At 40.9% G+C, this 22,656-nt stretch overlaps 1 protein-coding gene across 1 annotated transcript in view; it reads left to right on the plus strand.

Annotated features, from left to right (window-relative positions):
- LOC148021272 (protein DGS1, mitochondrial-like) overlaps nucleotides 1-22,656 on the plus strand; it is a 105,510-nt gene that overhangs the window by 33,581 nt on the left and 49,273 nt on the right. The window contains exon 8 of the mRNA XM_087699133.1: nucleotides 19,785-19,874. Within this exon, the coding sequence (XP_087555259.1) occupies nucleotides 19,785-19,874 (90 nt within the window). The remainder of the gene's footprint in view (nucleotides 1-19,784; nucleotides 19,875-22,656) is intronic.

The following is a 22,656-nucleotide window of genomic DNA, read 5'->3' on the forward strand; positions in this document are numbered from 1 at the left end:
TCCTGGTGCACAGATCAGATGTTGTATGCTCGCGTGGTGAACGCCGAAAGGTCCCCAAGAACAAAAGAACTCTACTTTTTGCACAAAAATCAAGGTAGAAAGCATACACGACATGAACAAGAGACCAATTGGGTACAATCTCCCCCCATGCCTTGTGTGAGCGCTCCATAAAGCATGTATTTTATGTATTAATCATCTTCAAGCTCAAATAATAGCCCAAATTACAAATTAGCACGCTTTTGGCTTTTGAGTTTGCTTTAGCACAAAATAGAAATAAAGCTAATGGGCGGGCGCCCAAAGAGTCAGGCATACCCAATACAATGTCCAAATACAAATATCATAATCGTGCGCCCATGCGCATATAAAATAATAAATAAATATCCAACGCCTCAATAAATAGGCGCGACAAAATATAGGCGCCATGCCTAAGGTATGCACCCATCAAAATATAAGTGATAACTCGAATACACGCTATCCTCCAATGCTTTCCTCCGCCACTGCTGCTATCTCTACACATCAACTGAAACATTCACAATCGTTAGTAAAATAATACAATTAAATCGACAAAAGTGAATACCTAGCAGTCTTTAGCTACATAAATAAATTAACTGGTTAGAAATCAATCCTAACCTTAATTTATCACGAATGCGCACTCTAAACTCATAAACGTTTATTAATTTAATATGTATTTTGCGGAATCACCCATGTACACACTAAATTAATGAAATGCCCAAAAAGGATAGGCGTCCCCATCAACTTCTCGCACAAAGAATCCACTTTGTGTCTGAGCTCCGATCAACAAAGTTTACGGAATCCACCGTAAAACCTCACAGAATCCACCGTGGCACGGAATCCACCGTGAAGTATGCCTCCTGGCATCAAATCCATACGGCACTCCAAATACGTATTTTCTTGGATTGAGAGCAATACAAAACTACTTGCATTGCTTGAAATATTTTCTCAAAATAATTACCTATCTCTTCCTTGTGGTGGCTGCCCCTGGGTCATCAATAAAGTCTTTCACCTCCTCTTGGAAAATATCACCAAAAGCTTTATCAGTCGTGCATTGCCAAGAACCTTGCGCATTGCATAATCTAAAAGCAATAACATGATGTGCAAAGGTACCAAATATAATGATAAATGTGGTTTTCAACTTATCTTTCTTTGTGATAGCCATTTGGTTATAACCATCGAAGCAGTCCATAAACGACTAGATATCCCTACGTACTAATTGATCTAGGATCTGATCAATAAATGATAGCAAATAGTAATATTTGATTATCTATTTATTAAGCTCCCTGAATTCTATGCAAAGTTGGATTTGATTATTTTTCTTTTTCTTGATCTACTGTTGGTGAACACCACTCCGTGGTTGTACAAGAAATATTACGCCAACCTTATGTAATTTTTGTAGCTTCTCAAATAGTTTGTCCCTTAGCTCAAAAGGCATACACTTCACCTTTTGTCGAATAGGATAGTTGCCCTCCTTTAGGGGAATAGTATGCATAGCCAGACTAGGAGAAATGCCCCTCAGCTCATCATAGCTCTAGGTAAAAATATCACGTAATTCTTGGATCAAGGACACATAGTCCTTCCTCTCTTCCAGACTAAGCATAGATCCTAATTTAATTGGTCATGGCTCATTCAACGTATCGAGATCTAGCTCAATCACATCTGCATCTCTGATTTTGTCTTGAGCTTCTATCAACTCATTAAGAGTCACTTGGTAGACATCTTCTGTAATGGACCCCCTCTTGATTCATTGCTTGACAAAGTCTCACTACCAAAAGGATCCTCTAATACATCTAATTATGTCAAAGATAAGGGTGCTATCTCGCTTTGAGGAGATTTAGGATATGGATTCACTATTACGCATTTGGCATCTCTGCCAAAAATAAGATGCCCAATGGGTATATCAACTTGATAGTCAAACTACAAGATCCATGGCCTTTCTAATCATAATTGATAGCTTGGTTGCCCCGTAAATCTAATAACCCTAAAGTCCAAAATGCATTCCACATTAGCAACAGTCATGTGGACTTTGGTAATGCAATCTTCCGATTGCCTTAAACCGTCATCAGCATCTAGAGTATTATGGATACATCCTTTTGGATTTAGAGTCCCCCAGCCTTTCCATCAATTCTGAACTTATAATGTTGACAAAGGATCTCGTATCCACCATGGCATGATCTATTAGTATGCTGTCAACATATGCTACCACCCTTGGGCAATGCTTTTCAACATGTTTAAATGAGCCATCTTCCACACAGGCTATTCCCAAGGGTTCGATGATATACCCAATGTCTGAAGGATCTTCTTTAACTCTTTATCTATACCCAGAGATAACTTGATTAGCTGTAGAAGATTCACATTGGGATTTATCTTGCAAAGAGAATTGGCTAAGTTAAATTCATGATAATTAGCAATGGTTCTCTTCTCCTGCTAGACCATTCATTCTCTTGGTTTGTTAGATAGGCTTATGTGCCCATTTCTTGGCTTTTACCTTTTTCTTTGGCAGCTCCTTATTGGAATCATCTTTGTCATCAGTAGCTTTTAAAGGACTAGCTTCCACATTAGGGTTAAGGACTTATGTCCCCTTATCATCCTATTTAGGGTTTGCTTCAACAAGTTTTACAATATCCCTATTGCCTTCTTTAACCTTCTGTCCTCTTGTACTAGCTTGTAAATTGGAAGCCTTAGTGGTGTTGACATGCACTACTTCAATAAGGCTAACACCACCACTATTAGGCAGCTCTTCTACAAAATCTTTTCCTCTCTACAATATATACTTTGGTCCCTCATCTTACTGAAGGTTATTCCCTTGTGCTCAATGATTAATTAGGCATAGCTACCTACTCCCTCACTGAAGAGAGGTGATTTTACTTTGGCAAGTACTAGCTAGATGGCCGAACTTCCCACTTATATCACATTTGACATTAGGCTAGTTTCTCGGAAAGTGCTGGCCACCACACCACTTATAGCTAAATCTTGATGGACCACCCTCGTCAAGAACGTTGACTTTATATCAAAATTTGTTGCATTTTTAGGTAATTAACAACTATGGTTGTTTGTCTATATTGTTCCGTTATCATATCAGTATGATTCTTCATCATGCCCTTGACTTCGCAAGGAATATTTGATGCACTAGACTCGTAGTAGTGATCATCCACTTGCCATTCAGCTAGCCTAACCACCTGATTAGGGATTAGCCACTATTGATTAGTTTGCATGACATTAGGGTTCATCATTTAGCTTCTATTATTTAGTGGGATCATTTGGCTAGCCATTAGTATAGTAACATTTAGAGGAGCCGATAGCATGGGCACATATTCTGCATTGTTTTTCCTCTTTCATTCAAATCGGTCATAGGTGTACTAGTGGCACCAAGACTTCCACAGATCAATGCCTAATTATTTCCAAGACCTAGACTCAAGTTTAGGTTTTCCCTAGATACGTAGGTTGCTTGTATGCATAACTCTACCTCCTCTTCTCATGTAATAGTAGTGTCTATATTAGAGAGAAACACTACTCAATTGCACTTGGATATTAAAGTCTGATCCATGTAAACAGTACTACAATTGGGCAATAGGTGGAATAGGAATAGAGGTTTGTGATTTGCAAAACACCTCTTTCAATTTCTTGGTATACGCTTGAGCATTCTTATGGGGCTCTTGGCATATCACATTTAGAATGTGTAGCCAATACTGACCTTCTCTCTCAGGGGCAAAGTCTGATCGAAAGACCATAAAGAATATGTCAATCATGGTTATGGTCCCAACATGATACCACATTGTAGCTCTTCCTTTCAGAGTCGTGTTGAAAAACATCATGAGCCCCACCCAATGATTTGTGTGATCAGGCTATGGATCCACATCCAAAGGAATGTCAATGATCTCATTATTTGGCCGCTGAACTGCATTTTCATGTTGCTATAATACATTTTCAGGCTGCTGTAATTTATTTTCAGCATGCTGATTTTGTTGCCCGAGCTGATTTTCAGCATCCCTTTGTTGCCCATTGTCAATTGGCTCAATGATGATACGCCGATTATCATAACCTTTTAGTGGTTGATGGCAATCCAAGTGGTTGATCATACTGAAATTTTACTTTCTTTTTGTCTAAATCACTAGGTGTGGCATTTTTCAGTAGCTTTGACTCATTAAATACCACATCTCGGTCGCATAGCACCTTTTTCATGCTTGGAACCCAAACTCTATTGCCCATTTCACCTTCATCCCCATAACCCAGATGCCTCTATGGGATTTCATGTCAAGTTTGGTTCTGCTATCAACTTGTACATGTACATAGCATTTGTAGCCAAAGACCCTTAAGTGGTTATATGAAGCAGGTTTGCCAGACCAAACCTCTTGAGGGATGCCACTTTCAAGTGCATGATATGGAGATCGGTTGTAAATATGCACTGTGGTTTTAAGTGCCTCTTTTCAAAATGATTGCAGGAGATTTAGCTGTGGACAGCATGCACCAACTTTTCTTACATAAAGTGCGATTCATTTGCTCAGCCACACCATTAGACGATGGGTTATAAAGAGCTGTAAGCTCCCATTTAATCCCATTGACATCACAAAACTTATTGAATTCTTTAGATACATACTCTCCCCCATTGTCTGTTCTTATGTATTTTAATTTTAAATCCTTTTGAGTACTAATAAATGCATAAAACCTTTTAAAGGCGTCCAATGTCTCACTTTTTTGCCTAAGCAAGTAAACCCATAGCTTTCTAGAATGGTCATTGATAAGGCATAAAATAACGGAAACCACTATGAGTTTTTATTGGCATGGTATATACATCAGAATGGACTAAATTCAAAATACATGCCTTCCGCCAAGTGTATGGTGCCTACTCCCTCAATATCACATGCATGGTTATTCCCTAGGTGAACTTTTCCAAGGTTACCTTCTGCATAAGAAGAAAAACACTCCAAAGATGGAGTTACATGAAATGAAGTACCAGTGTCAACAATCCATGATTGTGACAAACCATCATGAGTAGATAATAAGGCATCTATCACATTCTTTTAGTGATATACATGTCTTCCATTGTCATAGCATGTGGATCTGAAGATGCAACCAACAAATCAATATCTTTATCTTCTTCTATCTCCTCAATAATAATATTTGATACCACATTTTTCGTTTCTAGTCGGACAAGCTCTTTGGAGTTGAGAATGTTGCCGATTGAGATGGTCGACCAGTGGCAGTGTGAGTCTGAGCTTTAAAGTGCCCCTTGCCATCACCTTGCCTCCCCTGTTGGGGGTTACTCGACTGAGGGGCTGGGGTCTGAGACTTAGGTTTTGGTGCTGTGCCTCTTGCCTTTGATCAACACTCGTCGTCGAAATGGCCAACCTTTTGACAATGTTGACAATACCTATTCTTTTTAGGTACATTTTGCCACCTTGGTTTGAGTTGTGATTGGAAGTTTCCTTGTGATTCCCCGGATGGATTTTGTCTGAGATTTTGATTGGAAGTTTGATTTTGTTTGCCCTTTCCTTGCTGCCCCTTCTGAGAATGAGCAATAAGAGTCCTCTCTGAGGGATTATTCAGATGAAATTGATCGAACAACCGTGCATAACGCGTCAACTGACACTCAAATTCATAGAAAGTAGGCATGGTAGGCTTTGGAACTATACTTCCACAAAATTGAAGTATTTCATGGGGAGTTTGTTTAGAAATAGTGTGACTTGATTGTTAGAGGACTTGGGAGTCCCTATAGTAGAGAATTCGGCAAGAAGACGTTGATACTTAGCCAACTTGACTTTCAAGTCATCCCAGAGGTTTTGAAATTTTGAAGCTCATGGTTAAGATTGATATGACGGATTCTATTCTGAGCCACATAGCGGTTAGTCAAGTGTGCCCATTACTTTGATGCTAAGTCAAAATGCTGAAGCTGAGAATGAAACTCAGGCAATAAGCCTTGCATCAACTCGACAATAGCGGAGGCATTCCTAGCCTTTCATGAGTGGACAACCTCGTATGGAACAAGTGTGGGATCGGGTTGGGATTCAAACCCTTATAAGATCCCATAGGTTCTGTGAGTCAAGGACATGTCTCATTAAGTTCGATCAAGTGGTAAAGTTTGATCCGTTGAAGTGAGTCTTGTCATTGAATGCATGCTTGGCTGAACATGAGGTAGAACCATGAGGTGTCGAGAAAGTGGTGTAAGATGGATGGGTGGAATAAGATGGTGGTGGTGGTGGAGGAGTCTGATAGGAAGAAGGAGAGGGAAGAGATGGGTAGGCAGAAATGGGCTGTGAATGTCCAATGAGTGCCGATTGAGGCAAAGACACTCAAACATGAATGTTTCTATAAGATACTGGTGTAGGTGGAGGCACTGAAACATGAAAGCCCTATCCAAAGTTCAGCTGGGGCACAGTAGAAGGATGATCAGGAGGTCCACTGAGGAGAGACTAGGAGGGATACCTAGGCTGCAATGATCCCGAAAGTGTGTGAGAAGAAGGTGGAACGCCACGTGGTTGAGGCAAGGATGAGATCCTAAAAGGTGTGCTTATGTTTCCATAACCCCTCGGTGTGATGTGTGGTGCAACATGGGGTGTCTGAAATGGAAATGTGAATGGTGTGAATGGAAGAAGATGGTGGGATAGGTGGGTTTTGAATTTATGGAGTAAAATGTGAAAATGCATTTTGTTCATTTCTCCCATTTAATAATTGAAAATGAAAAGATGATGATGAAGATGCACCATGTAATGAAGGAATAGAAACACCAAATTCGTTCTAATTTTGAGAAGTAAACTGAAAAGAAGGAAGGGTAAAAGAAAAAGTACTTGGCTTTTTCTTATAATCCCCATGACATGTGTTAATATACAAGAATTGGTCCTCAAGAGAACCTTTTCCGTAGTCAACAGATTGTACTCTTTTGTATGATTTCTACTAGTATATTGCAAAACAGAAGAGCTAAAAGACGAAGGAAGAAAAGATGAATCTAAAGTACCTTACACCAGAGTAGATGGAAGAGGATGAAAGAATGGAATATACTCCAGATCTCTTTCTCCAATAGGGGGGCCCTATAAAGAAAAATACCCTAACACAGAAACATAAACAGAAACCGTACGACAAAGCACAGATTGATAAAAAGAACAGTTAGGGTTAGGGTTAGAGTAACTCAGAGACAATGAACAGGGTGAATAAATGAAATGATATGACTACTAATAATACGATGCTCATGCAGCAAACACACTATGCAGTGAATGAATACTGAACCTCGAACTCCTGTATCTCTAGGATCAGGACAGGGGTAATGAGCTGGAGAGTGTGTCGTACTCCGAATGGATCCCGAATCGCAGCAAGGCAGTCTCTGGATGTCGAATACCAGGAAATGCAGCAGTGAGAAGTTGGATCTGATGCAGACAACAGTGAGGAGAGAGAAAGACTAAAAACGGAGCTTGCAAGAGAGAAAAACTAAAAACGCAAGCAGGACAGCCTGCAGGAGAGAGAAAGACAAAAAACGGAGCTTGCAGGAGAGAGAAAGACTGAAAACGCAGGTAGGACAGCCTGTAGGAGAGAGAAAAACTACAAAAGGAGCTTGCAGGAGAGAGAAAGATTGAAAACGCAGGAAGAACAGCCTGCAGGAGAGAGAAAGACTACAACGACTGTAGACAGGAGAGAGAAAACTGTCAGGGCAGCAGCTGGAGCCTGCAAATGCAGCAATTTGTTGGTGTGGCAGGCTGTACGATAGCAGTGCAGATGAACAACAGTTAGTTGCCAGGCAGAAACAACAACAATTAGTGTGTGGAGGGTTGGAAACAGGGGCCAAATTGTAGGGAATAGTGATGGATAGCACGGGCTGAGATGTCCTCTGTGACCGGGGTGTGGGCAGCAAGCTGGTAACACCTGAAACCTGCAAAAACGAGATTGTAAAAGAGTGGAGGGCTGGCTGCCAATTTATAGAAAATTAGGGTTCTAGATCCTCTCCCACTTAACTTTCTTGATCCGCTCCCTGTTTTAGGGTTTTGGCTAAAATAAGCCTAAGATAAGCATGTTTTGGGGCTGTTTAAGTAGCTAAGTGCATTTCTTAGCACAATAGGCCCATCCCTGAGGAAGGTCTTGACGGCCCTGCAACATCATCAGACTTATGTGCAAAATCTGAAGAGAGAAAATCATGTATATCTTCATTGAGAAGCTTTTCTTGAAGGGAAATTCTTCGGTCGAGCTCCTCAATCTTCTTTTGTCTATAAGCCATGATCATGTGATATTCTTCATCAGACAACTTACATAACTTTGTTTCTTCCTTGTGGTTAGAAGTGTCTTCCACCATGTTGGAACTTTGTGGAGCAAGCTGATTTGCCCACTCTCGATTGGTTCTCGGCATAGATGTTTTTGGAGACTGAACTAATGTTGTTGTGTTTGAAGTCATCTAAACCTATTGTTGTTTTTGCTTCTGCGGAGAGCTTTTAGATTAAGGCTTAGGTTTCTCTCAAATGACCTTGCTCTGATACCATGTAAAGAAATATCCTAACATAGAAACACAAACAGAAACCATACGACAAAGCATAGACTGATAAAAGAACCCAGATAGGGTCAGGGTAACTTAGAGACAATGAACACAGAAAAAAAATGAAGTGATATGACTGCTGAATATATAATGCTCATGCAGCAATCACACTATGCAATGAATGAATATTGAACCTCAAACTCTTGTATCTTAAGGATCAGGGTAGGGGTATTGAGCTGGAGAGTGTGTCATACTCTGAACGGATCCCGAATCGTAGCAAGGCAGCCTCCGGATGTCGAACACCAGCAAATGTAGCCAAGGAAGGCTGAATCTAATGCAGATGACAGTGCAAGTCAGAGAAAGACTAAAAACGCAGGTAAGGAGAGAGAGAGACTAAAAACGCAGGTTGCAGCAGAGAAAACAACAAATGCAGGCAGTGGAGAGAAAATTTGCTGCGACAGGCTGAGGAGAGAGAAAAAAAGCAACGACAGGAGGGAGGAGAGAGAAATTTGAGCAAGTGGCAGGTGGAGAGTGGTCGGCAACAATTGCTCTGCTGTAAACAGTTGCAAACTGTGGATGGAAGGATGGAAATAGATGCTAGACTATAGATGAGAGCAAGGGACAGTTGAGACTGCGATGTTCTCCGCGAAAGGGGTGTGGGCATATGACTTGTACTTTGTTACCTTCATTGATGATATGACTCGTCATTGTTCGGCATATGCTTTGAGGCACAAATTAAAAGTGTTTGCATGCTTTAAAACCTTCTTAGCCTTATCTGAAAATGACAGTTGATTCAAGGTGATTACACTACATATCGATCGAGGGGGAAAATACATATCATGGGAGTTCAACTCCTTTTTGATTGAAAGGAGCAGTATTTATCAGTATACTATACCTTGCACACCTCAACAAAATGGTGTGGCTGAAAGAAAAATCACACTTTGATGGAAATGACACGTTTATTGTCACACAATAAGCTATCCCCAAAGTCTTAGCTTGATGCTATCATGTGTGCAATGTATGTGTTGAATCGCAGCCTAACTAAAGCATTGGTTGAATGCATGCCTTATGAGGCTTGGGATGGTTGGATACTGGTGGTGTCACATATTCACATCATTGGTTGTTTGGGATATGCTTTGGTGCCACAACTACAAAGACATAAATTGGAAGACAAGACTGTCAAATGCATTTTTCTTGGTTATAGTGCAAAAAGAAAGGGTATTGCTTGTACCAATCCTCCACCAATAAGATTTTTGTTAGTAGAGATGTGGTATTCATTGAACATGTTGGTCAACACTTCATGGATTGCAAAAATCAGCCCGATGTGGGACCTATGGACATGTTTGATAGTTTGTTGTCTTTATTTTAGCAAAGTGCACCTGATTTTGGTCTCAGCAACCTATTAAGGGTTTACAACAACAAAATCAGCTGTAAACATGCGCTAAAGAGTAGCGTGATTTTCAGCCCATTGATCAAGGCATTAGTTGTTATGAAGTGACTGATTAGAGGGTTGTTATTCGGGAATCTAAAACAATCCCTAGATGGCTGTCAGATACATTATGGTACAACAAACAGTTTGTTCCACTTCTCGGTAGAACTAGAGCAGCCACTTGCCATGCACAAGGTAACTTGGTTATGTAGGCACTTGTCGCCGCTACTGCATGCAATGAGGAATCTGTTTCTTTAAATGATGCTTTACAAGATGAACATTGAATGGCAGCTACGCAATAAAAAATCACCTCTCAAGGAGTTTACCAATATATCTGGACTGTGACAATCCAATGCCTCTGGCATCATGAATAAACTGAATGCCCAAAGAGTAATGTAAAGGCCTCAAATTTGACATATCAAAAGGCTGCTGCAAATTTTTATATATGTTGAAATTTGATCAGCATGTGTCCTTGTGAGTAGAAGATCGTCCACATAAAGATAGATGACCAGCAAGGATCCCCCCTCTTTGCATACGTAAAGAGTAGACTTCGATGGGCTGTTATGAACCCTTGGCTGAGCAAGAAGGCTTAAATTTTTGCATACCAAGCTCGTGGAGCTTGTTTCGAACTAGACAAGGCATTTTCAGCTTGCATACCAAGTGTTCAGATCGTTTAATTGCAAAACCAATGGGCTGCTGTACATACACTTCTTCCTGAAGTTCCCCATGTAAACATGTAGTTTTAATATCAAGCTGGTGCACAATCCAATCATAATGGGCAGCCAATGCAACCATACACCTAATAGTAGTCATACGGGATATGCCAAATAAACTGATTGATTAATAGAGTAAGCATCTAACTCGTAAAGCCCATGTCATAATGTGCCAGTGAGCACGAAAGTCAAGAATTCCTTATCCATGACCATGCATTTGTTACATAAAAGTGACCTACATTTTACATTTTGCTAAAGAAGAAATGGACAACAAATTCTTCTTTATCCTTGGCACATATAAAGCATTGTGCAAATGGAGAGCGGAGCTATTAATGGCTATCAAAAAAATCTCTCAAATGCCTTTAACAGGATAAGATGCATTGTTGGCACATTGTATTGATTTGCTAATAGGAGTTACAACAATAGAGGTAAACAAATCCTTGCGGGATATAATGTGCTTAGAAGCACCATATCCTTGCGGGATATAATGTGCTTAGAAGCACCATTGTAAAAAAACTAAGTACTAGCATTCTCGGTAGAGCTGAATGGTCTATTTGCCCAAGACGAATCATACCTGCTAGTATAAAAACAATAGTCACGGTCAATGACAAAAGACACAGGCTTTGTAGCAGTAGAAGTAGAAGGTGCATCTGAAATTGACATCCCAGATTCCTTCTTTTTCTCCTTGGCAATCCATTCTTGCATTGTGTGATATAATGACTTGGCTTTTTATAATAATGGCACTTGCCTTTCTTTGCTTGTGTGCCTCCCTGCTTGTTGTTTTGTGAAGTACTAGAACTTCCAGAACTCTGTGGAGCATTCTTGGACCGATTGCCCTTACCTTTATGCTTTGCCACAAAAGCTTGTTCAAAAGCTACTACATTCGCACCACTATTATTCTTTGTTTGCTCTTCTTCCAGCAATAAGCTAATCAATTGAAGAAAAGTAAGTGGCTATGGAGAAACTCGCATTATAAGATTCAATGTACCGTGGAAGGCCAAATAAGATGGTGGCAAAGAGTTCAAAGTAGTAGAAATCATCCAAGCATCAAAATAATACTCATCTACATTGATTAACTGCTTGCACAAGTCCTGAATCTTTATTAAGGTGATCTTGCTTAGCGTCACCTTCTTCCATCTTCACATTTTCAGGCTCCTCCTTCAAAAAAGAAATGCGTGTCTCATTCTTACTAGCAAACATGTGCTTAAGTGTAAGTCGTGCTACTTGTGAAGTAGTAGCAGAACGAACATGTGGAATTATCGACCGCTGAATTGCCAATGAAATAAGTGACAATGCTTGGGCATCCCTAGTGTCCCAAGCCCTCTGAGGAGGTGTTCTTTGGGGTGGTGGCTGTGTGACAACTTCTTGCCTTTGTCCATGTCTGCTGCTTGTTGAGAGGTTGCTGTTGCACCCTCTTGCCTTTGTCCACAACCTTCTGCTTGTGGAGGGGTTGCAAGAGCCATATCACCAGGACATGCTTCTTCCCCATTGACATAATCCCAAAGACCTTTTGCAACAAGCACATTTTTCATCATAAATGACCTTAGAAAATAGTTGTTGCCATCCAATCTATCCTCTTTTGAAACATAAGTGAAGACATCATTCTGTCCATGAGCTACCATGATAAATGTCAGTCACTTAATCAAATGCAGAAAGAGCAATTACAAAAGCTGGCTGACTTGGAAATCTTCAAATTCCCAGAAATTAAAGCAAGAGACGAGCTGTAATCGACCAAATTTACTCAAAGTATCACCAAATCATGTTGCACTTAACCAATGTTGCCTCAATGTGCTGAAATTTTCCAGATTTGAGCAAACAACATGCTGTCCAAGGCAAGAAGAGTACTCAGCAACACTAAAAACACAAAAGCTCTAAAATTTGACTATCCAATGTGCGTAGTTTTAGTCAATTTCAGACTAAAAACACATTATATGTGCCAATGCTCGCCAAAAATAAAAAAACCCCAAATTTTTTGACCCAAATATCTGTAAATTTCTTCACTTTGTGCACTGAAGCACTTGCTGAAGCAAAAATTGACCTGTTTCTGCAAAAGCCCTTTGCTTTGGTTCTGAAATTTTAACTAAAACGATAAAATATACTTGTAGCAGCTGTGCAGATCTGAAAATATGCTGACATGGTAACTCGAGAGCAAGCAGAACCAGTTCTGAGCATGGCTGCTGAAAGTGGCAGGCCAGAATAGATCTGGAGCAGTTCTGGATTGTGTAGGTGCTGATGTGGCAGTTTTGGACTGCGCCTGCAAAATTAGAGTTTTTTGGACTGTGCCTATAAAATTAGGGTTTTTCTGGATTGCACCACTAAAATTAAGGTTTTCAGGACTGTGCCTGTGAAATCAGGGTTTTTGACTGTTTTGAACAGCGACAACAAGTTGCAGAGGTTGAGCAGAATAGAGAAGGCACGTCAGAAGCACAGGTTGCCACAGGCAGGAGCAGCACGTGGGCTGAGCTGAGAGTGAAGAGAGCAAAGAGACAACTTACTGAATAGTTCTGATATCAAATGTAAGAGTGCAATACCACAATGGAGCCAAAAGAAGTGAACACAACTGATAGATAGAGGGAGTGGTCATAGTACGACTGTTTGCATAATAGAATGTGAAGTGCAAAGTACAACACTCAGACTTTAGGGTTGTGAAAGTGACTTAAAGTGCGTTCACACATAGATGTGTGTATTTTGCGATAAGTGACCAAAATGTGTAACGTAAATACATAGATGAAAATAAAAGTGACTAGGGGAAAAAACCTCTCTTACGGAGAGTAAAAAGTGTCCCAGTGTCCTACGTGCGAATCACTGATACTCCCGTGTGAGTGTAGGCGTGAGTAAAACCCAACATCTCTTTATTAGCAGGTTGTTGGCTATTATTGTATTTGCATAATACGTGGCAAGATATTTAGTTTGGGGTCTCTCAGTTGGCACACTTTATGTGGAGCTAAAACACGCTTTACAGCTGATTAGCATTTTTAAACAGTCCCAAAACATGCTTAATTAATGAAAATGAAAATTTGGTATGCGGTTTGAGAGTGTTTCAATGGTCCCCCAAAACCTTAATTTTTGGAGCACCCTTCAATATCTATAAATAGACAGGCTGCCCACCATTTAGCCTTATCCTTTTGTGTAGGTTTTTCACTCTATTGTGCAAATTTCAGCCATTAGCCACCTACTATATGCTGTCTAGCCATCACGGACTGTAGCCCATCAGCCAGGCCATAGGCTGCTGCCATCTCTTCCATTGGATGATTGTTGCAATACTTGCGTTTTTGTTGTCTAGCAAGCCGTCTATATCAGCAAACACCTCTCCTCTTGTTGCTTGACAATTCTTTGTCTCGGGTGATCAGTTTTCAGCCTTGTTTTGGTGGTACACTACTAAGTTTACTAGATTTCAACCTCCGATTGATGTGTTTTGGTGACCAGCTTGCTGGCCTTTATTATTTAGCACTCTCTTATCTTCAATTGGTGGTTACAACACTCAGGATCCGTCTCCGGTGGATGTTACTCTCCAACATTGCATTGCTCTGTCCTTGGGCATTCTGTACACTCTTACATTCATTTACAACAATCATTCACTGTAGAGTTTCTTCTCTCTGTGTTTGTCTCTGTGTTTGAGTTTTTAGTTTTTGCGTTTAGCATTTGAGGTTTTGCTTGTCTTTGTCTGAGTTTGTGTGTTTCACACTTGGTTGCACATACCGTGTTTCCTCAGTGTAAACCCTAGCATATCTTCATACTTTATGCATAGGGCTAGTACTACACATTGGCAAGCAATTAAATGTGTCTTTTGTTATCGTAAAGGCACTCAGACATTGGCCCTTTTTTATCCTAAAGGCACTACTCTTTGCTTGTATGGGTTTCAGACAGTGATTGGACTGGTTGTTTTGACATGAGAGTGTCAAATACCAATAGTTACTAGTGGTATTTGTTTCATGCTTGGTGATTCATGCATTTCTTGGATCTTGATGTGGGACAACAGTCACCCACTCCTATTTACATTGATAATTAGAGTGCCATGGTAGTTGCGGGGAATCTAGTTTTTCATGCTCCCACTAGACGCATTGAGGTGCATTATCATTATGTCAAAGAAAGGCTATATGCAGGGGAGATTGACTTGGTTTATGTCCCTAGACAAGACAACTTGGCAAATGTGTTTACGAGAGCTCTCTCTAGAGAGAAGTTTGAAGCCTTTCTCATGCTCTAGGCTTGATACCATTTGGGGATTGATCTACGTATTCCTTGTATCCATTCACATCATTCACTTAAGGGGGTTTGCTACACTTATCATATTCCTCCTAAGTTTTGGTGTGAATGGTCCCTTATCCCACATACACTTTTTACCTTCTAGCTAGAGAAGGGTTTTCTCCCTGTGTGAACACCGTCAATGGGTGCGGTACTTAGTACCTTAGGGATTGTACTTTCATTCATTCTCACATAGTGGATGTGACCTTCTAGCACTCTCTTCTCTCTTGTTGTTGACTTGTTCACTATGAGTGTGCACGTGCTACTGAACCCTAACCTAATAGTGAGGAGGAGGGAGCCTACAAATAAATAGGCATAAAATAATACCTAAAATTCATTATGTTGGCCAACATCATGATGGACTGTAGTCTACTAGCCAAGAAATGCAAGAAACCATAAAAATAAGCACTAGAAAAATGCCCAAAATAAACTCCTATGTCTATCTTACAAATACATATGTACAGATTCACCCATGAGTTGACAAATTTGCTAATAGCAAGTGCCATGGGAATGCCTTCTCTCTTGAAGGCAGTATTTAATGCTAACAAAAATCGAAATGCAAGAGGGGAGCTTGGAGTTCTCACTCCTAGATTAGAGTATTGTGGGATCTCACTAGGATAAAAACGAAAGATTGATATGATGATAAATTGGGAAGTAGGATTGCTATTTAAGCACTTGAAAAGTTTGGCAGTGCATTAATGCCTGTAAGTAGAGAAGATTGCAGTAAGGTTAGGTGACCATGGAGGATCATGATGTAGGATAATGAAAAAAAGCATCCATGATGGTGTCATAGCTAGATGAAACCTCAATTTGAGGCTTATCCTTTGGATCCTTAGTAAATGCACATCTCCAAATTGTTCAATCGTACAAGAAATGTGAGGAGTGGAAAAAATGTGAGGTTGCGTTGATACTCCTTTGTTCTTTATTTGGTATTGCACATAGTCAAATAGAGGAATTGAAGGAGGTGTGTAGTAGTGGGATTAGTTGGATATTGAATTAGACCATAGTTGTCAGGTACAAAAGGTATGATACGGTACGGTATGACAAAATATGGTACTAAATGATACCTTATGATTTTATAAGATATGGTATGATATTAGTACGAGTTTTTTTTAAACATGATTTAAAAAAAACATAAAATCATTAAATGATAGAATACATGTTTAAAGTGAATTTTAGAAATAGCCATTTCATTACAAAATATGATGAATACATGAGGGTGACCATCGCGGTTGCATGGGCTGTGCAAAACATGTGATACAAGTTATAACTATAGTCTAGTGTATCATAGTGGCATCGTGCATGTGGATACAATGATAGTAGATACAAAAAAGAGAGAGATCTGCGAATCTATGGTGAGGCATCACTATCATCATCATCAGAACCATGTGAGTGCTCATCAAGAGAGTCTGAAGATGACTCCTCGGCATCAGATGATGAGACACACTCATACTCATCCTCACTGATGAGGTTACCATCATCATCAAATGGTGGATTCCTAGGTGGCGGCTGTGTAGACAAGAGGGGGATGTTATCATGAGGCACAGGACATGAGCTACTAGAGCCTTGCCTTACATATGTCTGCAATCCACTTGAACCACCCCTCCTTGATGTTGAAGGGCGTCGAATGACCATGCCCCTGCTATCACCTACTCGAACTCCTTGCCCATGAGTACACTGATTGTGAGTGTCACAAGTATCTGCTGCTATAAGCTCTTTGTAGAGCTCTACAAAAATCATCTCCTCCTCGTCCACCTCGTGATATACTCGGAAGAGTGTCGCCCATTAACTTGAATGTATCAACATTCACCTATACAATGCACGTAAGATTGTAAATGCTAAAGTCTTAATTGTAAAGTATAAACTTCAAAGTTCAAAGTTTAAAACAATAAATTTTAAATTTTATGGTCAAGTATTTAAATTTCACCTGCTTCAAACTACCCATGCTCATCATAGCCCTCATCGTGCGTAAGTTAGTGCGGCAATAGACTAGTTGCTCTAACTATCATGTGCTAAGCCGATTGGGAATCTTTGTGTGAATGAGAGAATAGGCACTCCAGTTTCTCTCACATGCATGGGAAGAGCAATCCTGGGCAAGGACCCTCATGGCTAAGGTTTGAAGGGTCTCCAATGCGTATCCAAAGTTTTGCCACAAAAAATAAAGGCTTCACAAGTGACTCTCTGCTCTAACAAGTGGGAGAAGCAAAAGCCATATGCCCTTTCTGATATGCATAACATCCTAGCTCCTCCAACATTGCATTGTGGTTATCCACAGGGACCACACGAGTTAAATAAGCAAGCTGGTCCGAACGGAACTCTCTATCATCCATGACCGTTGCCGACTTGTAGACCGGATGTACCAATGCGGCAAAACCATGGATGGGCTTATCCATCCATGCCCATCTCCTCTCTGCTATCTCTAAAATATTTATATGCCGTGTCTTTGTGATCATTGTACAAGCACGTGCCTCCACCAATGCCACTCTAAAGAAGTGAACGAGAAGGCCCATGGTAGGCCCTTGCAATCACTCATATGTAACACCCTATAAAAGGGAGTTACGACAATGACGTCACTGAGTTTTTGCCAAAACTGCTCATTAAGACACAAGCGCTACATGGCTTTGGCCTCCTTTGTCTCATGCTCATCCCACTCATTCCATAGAGTGGACACCACTGTCTGGCGCAAGGCGGTGGTGCAAGGCGGGACCACACCTCATAAAGGCGCTCCAGCAATCACCACATGTAAGCAAAGTGAGTTGAAGAAGGCTTCTTCAACTCAACTTTTCAAGATTCAAGAATAAAGAGATGTGGGGACTGGGGGGAAAGAGAGAATCGAGATAGATATTAGAGAGAAATTAGAATAGGGAGATAGATAGTTATGCATAAATCAATTATAATAATAAAAGAAAGTAAAAAAAATTTAAAAGGCAATGATAAATGTATTCCTCAATGATAGCTTGCGGAATGTGGGAGTAGATGAATGCGCCCTTTGTTTTTTCCCCCCTCTCGTTGGTATCTACGGCCCGCAAAAAGTAAGTGCCGAGTGGACATGAGACGAGCATGTTGATGATTCCCCGCTTCTTACGACCACTCCGTCCGTTGGTGAAAATGGAGCAACCATGTTTTATCCATGTGGCCTGAATAGGATCGAGGGCTCTATCAATCCTCTCCTTTTCATCAATCTTTTTCGTCCTCATCTCGTTGTATGTGACACCAGTCTATCCTTCACATGGACCCACATTGGCAATGGCTCTTACCATCTTCCATTGCTCTTTCTTTAGGACATTGAATGTAAGATTGCACTCAATCACCGTGCATGCAATTTCAATGCCCACAAGTCATTGCCTTTCTCTAAGAAAGACAACTGATCCATGTACATGACCGGGAGCTTGAGAGAGAGAGGATTGTCTCTCCGGTGCCGCATGAGCCTCCACTCTTTGTCTTTTACTAGAGTTGGATGTGGATTTGGAGCCCCCACCACCAATGGTAGAGGCCTCTCCCGCATTGGTTGAAGATGTGTCCACATTCGATGCTTCCTCGTTAGTAGGCATAGGAGTTGGTGCCGATAAGCCACTTCCTCCTCCTCTTGTGGATCCCTCTCTCATCTTGGAGAGAGTCTCCTCCGTGATGTTTTGAGGGATTTCCTTGCATGAAGCAACTTGCCCCTTGGTCTTGGAAAGATGTTGGAGAAGCTGAGCTACACCACTCGTATAGTGCTTCTTGCAATACTTGCATATCCAATGGTGGGAGTTGGACTTCTTTGTGTCCCTCTCCACATGGATTGCGTGCAAATTGAAGGCCTCGTGCTTCTCAGGAGTCATGGTGCCGATGACGGATGAAGAGGCCTGGGAGAGAGAGATGCTTGAGAGGAGAGGCACGAGGGTTGGGGTAAAGTTGAAAGAACAAGAGTGAGAGAGAGGGGATGGGAGATGAGAATGGCAAATGCTTTGATAGGGTGCGGGATAGCGGGGATGGGAGATGAGATTTGAGAATGGCAAATACTTTGATAGGGTATAGGAAAGAGGGGATGGGAGATGAGAATGACAAATCACAAGTCAATTCAAGATCCAAGAGAGGAAGATGAGAATGGCAAATACTTGCTGAATTGTTGTGGAAGCATGGAGGATAGGAGCACCTTTTGTAGATGAGAGACAGGTCAAATGGTCAAAGAGGGGTCATCAGTCAAAGAGGGCTGCCAGCTGGATGGAATCCAAGGAGGGCCCGGGGGGGGGGGGGGGGGGGAGGAGTGCATAGCTGGAAAAGGGGGTGAGATGAGGTATCTAAGGCTTCCCACTCGCCCAAAAGGGCCATGTAGGCAGAACGCACCGGGTTAAAGCGTAGGCGGAATGCGGGAGGATGTGTAGACGCGTGGCGAGGATCGGCCTATTTTTTCGTACGGATACATATGGTACGGATCGTACGGTATGATTGGTATTGTACGATGTACAGAGACAACTATGAATTAGACAGATGTGGCATTTGCCTCTTTAAGTTGCATCAAGTATACTGTGTGTAAGAAGAAAATATTCACATGAGGTGGGTTTTAAGCATAAAGATTATTATGTAGAGCTTGTAATTGTGAAGGTTTGAAATTGTGAAGAGATCATCCTTTGTAAGGATAGCAAACAGCTATTTGAAAAGAATTGCGGTCAGCATTTGATGTTTAACTTTTAGTTATTATGTTTTTCTGAAGCGTTGCAGTCAACATTTGAGGCTTAACTTTTATTTACTATATTTTTCTGGAATCATATTGATGACTGATTTGTTTAAAACAGATTGCCTTTTTTTGGCAAGCATTTTGTTTTGATTTAGAAGACTCGTGTCATTATTTGGTAACTAGCTGTTTCAAAGCATCTCATAAGGCTTCTAGAATGGTAAGAGATTTCCTGAAATCCACAACTTAAGGTTGCCTTTCATGTGATTTGCAAGACAGGATGTTGAAGGCTTTTGCAGAACAGTCAAAAGGTCATGATGTCTCTAACAATGCAACGGAGCAAGAACTGATGGAAATTGTGATGAACAGGTTTGGATATGTACTCTGGTAAAGGTCAAGCTATAGATGTGAATGTTTTGTGCAAAAGGGGATGAGCTATTTGAACCTATTTACATTAAGCTTGGCCAGATTTTAACTACATATTAGGATAAATTTTGTTTAGTTTGTATGTGTCTCCTAATTTCTTTTAAAGATGATAGGACATTTCTTAGTTTGGGCAAATTGTAAGCTTTATAGGCTCTTGGACAGCCAAAGGTTCTTCGAATATTGCATTCCAATGATTGCTTGCTTTATGCATGAAATTATCGTGGGTTAGTGGTCTACCAGAACATTGAATGTGGGATAATGTTGCCTTCCAATCCTGTATAAATAGAGTGGAATATGGGCAGCCTAGGCTATGGGTGTTAGTAACCATGGAGACCCAAATCCATACTAGTATGTGGATGTAAGAAGAGGGGTAGAAGGTCATGTCATACCGCTTTTTGTATGTTTATTTTGATGATTTTGCTTTTGGTGCATCACCTAATCTTTTACAAAATGGACCGATTAACACAAGTCATCCCTATTTTTGCTACTCCATTCTCTCACATGTCCATACATCACCTCTTTGGGGGGTACTTATCCATTAGGTACTTATCCCATAGGGGTTCTATTCCTATCCCATGACCGGTTGTGAGAGGTGCACTAGTGTTATTAGGCTCAACCACCTTCCACGGATCAACTGCCTAGAGTCAGTGTTGAGCATCTTGCTGCCGCATGCAGTGGCTAGCCAACCACTTGCCTACCCAATGCCATCACTTTATTTGCCACCTCATTTCTCTTTCAATTGTTTCACTATATAATCTCACAGTCCCAGTTGCCTATTGTCTACGAATTTAATTGTCAACTACTATGGTTCGTAAGGTATAAAAAATGAATGGGCAGAGTGTACCCAAGAAGAATAGGTTTTGCCCATATTGTTAGAAGGCTGCCATTTCAATGATGAGTCTCAATCTAAGGCCAAAGGCACCCAATATAAACCCCCCTTGCTCAAACCTTCCACTTGTTCTAGGTAAACCCCCTTAGTGGAGGCATAGTGGTAGCAACCCTCCAGTTCATTTCCGTTTGGACGGTCATCAAGGTCCATGTAGACCCTAGGACCATGCAGCCATTGGACAGCCACTGCAATATGCGTCCCAACACGAGGGGGGATGTTGGATGGTCGACTAGACCATTGGTGGCTTGTCTCCATAGAACATTGTTACTGGAAATGCCCTGAAACATCACATTTTTACCGTTTCACTGTTTCCGTTTCTATTCCCGTTTCTGTTTTTGCTTTTCTCATCCCTTTAGTTGCTTCCCCCCGGTTTGCTTGGGCATTGGCCTCAATCTGTTCCTTGGATGACAAATTCTGCCCCAAACTTTTTGTTGGCTGGCTGGGCTTTTGAAATCTTTTGAAATTCCTGAATTTTAGCTGCTGAATTTCAAATATTAGGCTTGAATTGCTAGCGCGCTTCCTGAGGTGGCTATCAAATTCTACTTTCTGCTGTAAATTAGGGTTTTTAGCAGTGAATCTTTCAATTCTTCACCTACAATGGCTGAGATAACTTGAGAGATCATTGGAGAATGAGAGAGAGTGCTGGGAGAACTTGAGAGATCGTTGGAGAATGAAAGAGAGTTCTGGGAGAGAGAAAATTCAGAGTTCTGTCGTGAGAAATAGGCTGATCTCTGCTGTTACTTTGCTGGAACAGCCTTTGGAGCTGTCACCTACAGTGAGGAGGCTGTCACCTGCCCACAATCTGCACTGCCCAGATGTTGCTTGCTGTCCTGGTACTTGGAGCTGCTGTCGTCTGCCCTTCGAGATGCTCTTGGTGGCTGCAAATGGCCTTGATTTCCTGGTGACTTGTTCCAATAGTCTCCTAACTTGGTAGACTTCTAGAATCACTCTCTCCACCTCTCAGCCTCTAGTCAGCCTCCTCTCACTTGCATGGGCAGCCTTCTAATTGCATTTTCTAGAATTTTCCAGCCAAATTAAATTAATTTCAGGATATAAATTCTGAAAATTAATTAAATTAGTTATCCTTGCTTAGAAAAATAAATTTGCTAGTCAACAATTAATTGGCTAGGCCTATTTTGTTAATGCCTACTTCCTAATGTCACCATTGACATTAATGGCTAATAAAATGATGTAGGCCAAACCACCTAGTACTTGTTAATTACAACTTATTACAACTTTTGCCTTTGGCACCGACTGATGTTTTGGGGTCCTTGGCTTGGCATTGGGAAGTAACTAACTTGCATATCATATATGCATCTCACATTTGCATGTTTGGTTAACAATTAATCAAATGCTAAGCAAAACACCAAAATTTCACGTTGTTGTGGCATTGTTTTTCCCGAAATATAATCCTTGAAACTTTGTTTCAGCATGTGCACCTTTGGCAGGACATTTTATCCAGAACTTTTTTTCTTCTCATTCTCTCTTCTGCCCATCCACGGGAGCATTTCTGCTCTGCTGCATTTCTCTCTCGTCCACAGAGCTAGTAGCTTTCTCCTCCTCCCTCCTCCCTCCTCCCCCCTCCTCTTCCCTTCTTTTTCTTTCATATTCTTCTTTCTTCTTGTTCTTCCTTCTTCTTATTTTATAGCCTTGGGATCCCCCGAAACCTAACCCTATGCTATTAAACATATTGAGGTATGTACACACACTAACACACATTGTGGTGTGTTCACACACATAGAGGTTGTAGATATAACTAATGGTTCATGATAAACTACATGAGCTAAGTATGTTAGATTGATCAACCTCATATAAGTTTACCCTTAGGTACATGTA

Source organism: Lygodium microphyllum, chromosome 18 (assembly GCF_053477565.2).
Source record: "Lygodium microphyllum isolate KBCC chromosome 18, Lygodium_microphyllum_v1.1.10, whole genome shotgun sequence".
In the NCBI taxonomy this organism is placed as follows: domain Eukaryota; kingdom Viridiplantae; phylum Streptophyta; class Polypodiopsida; order Schizaeales; family Lygodiaceae; genus Lygodium; species Lygodium microphyllum.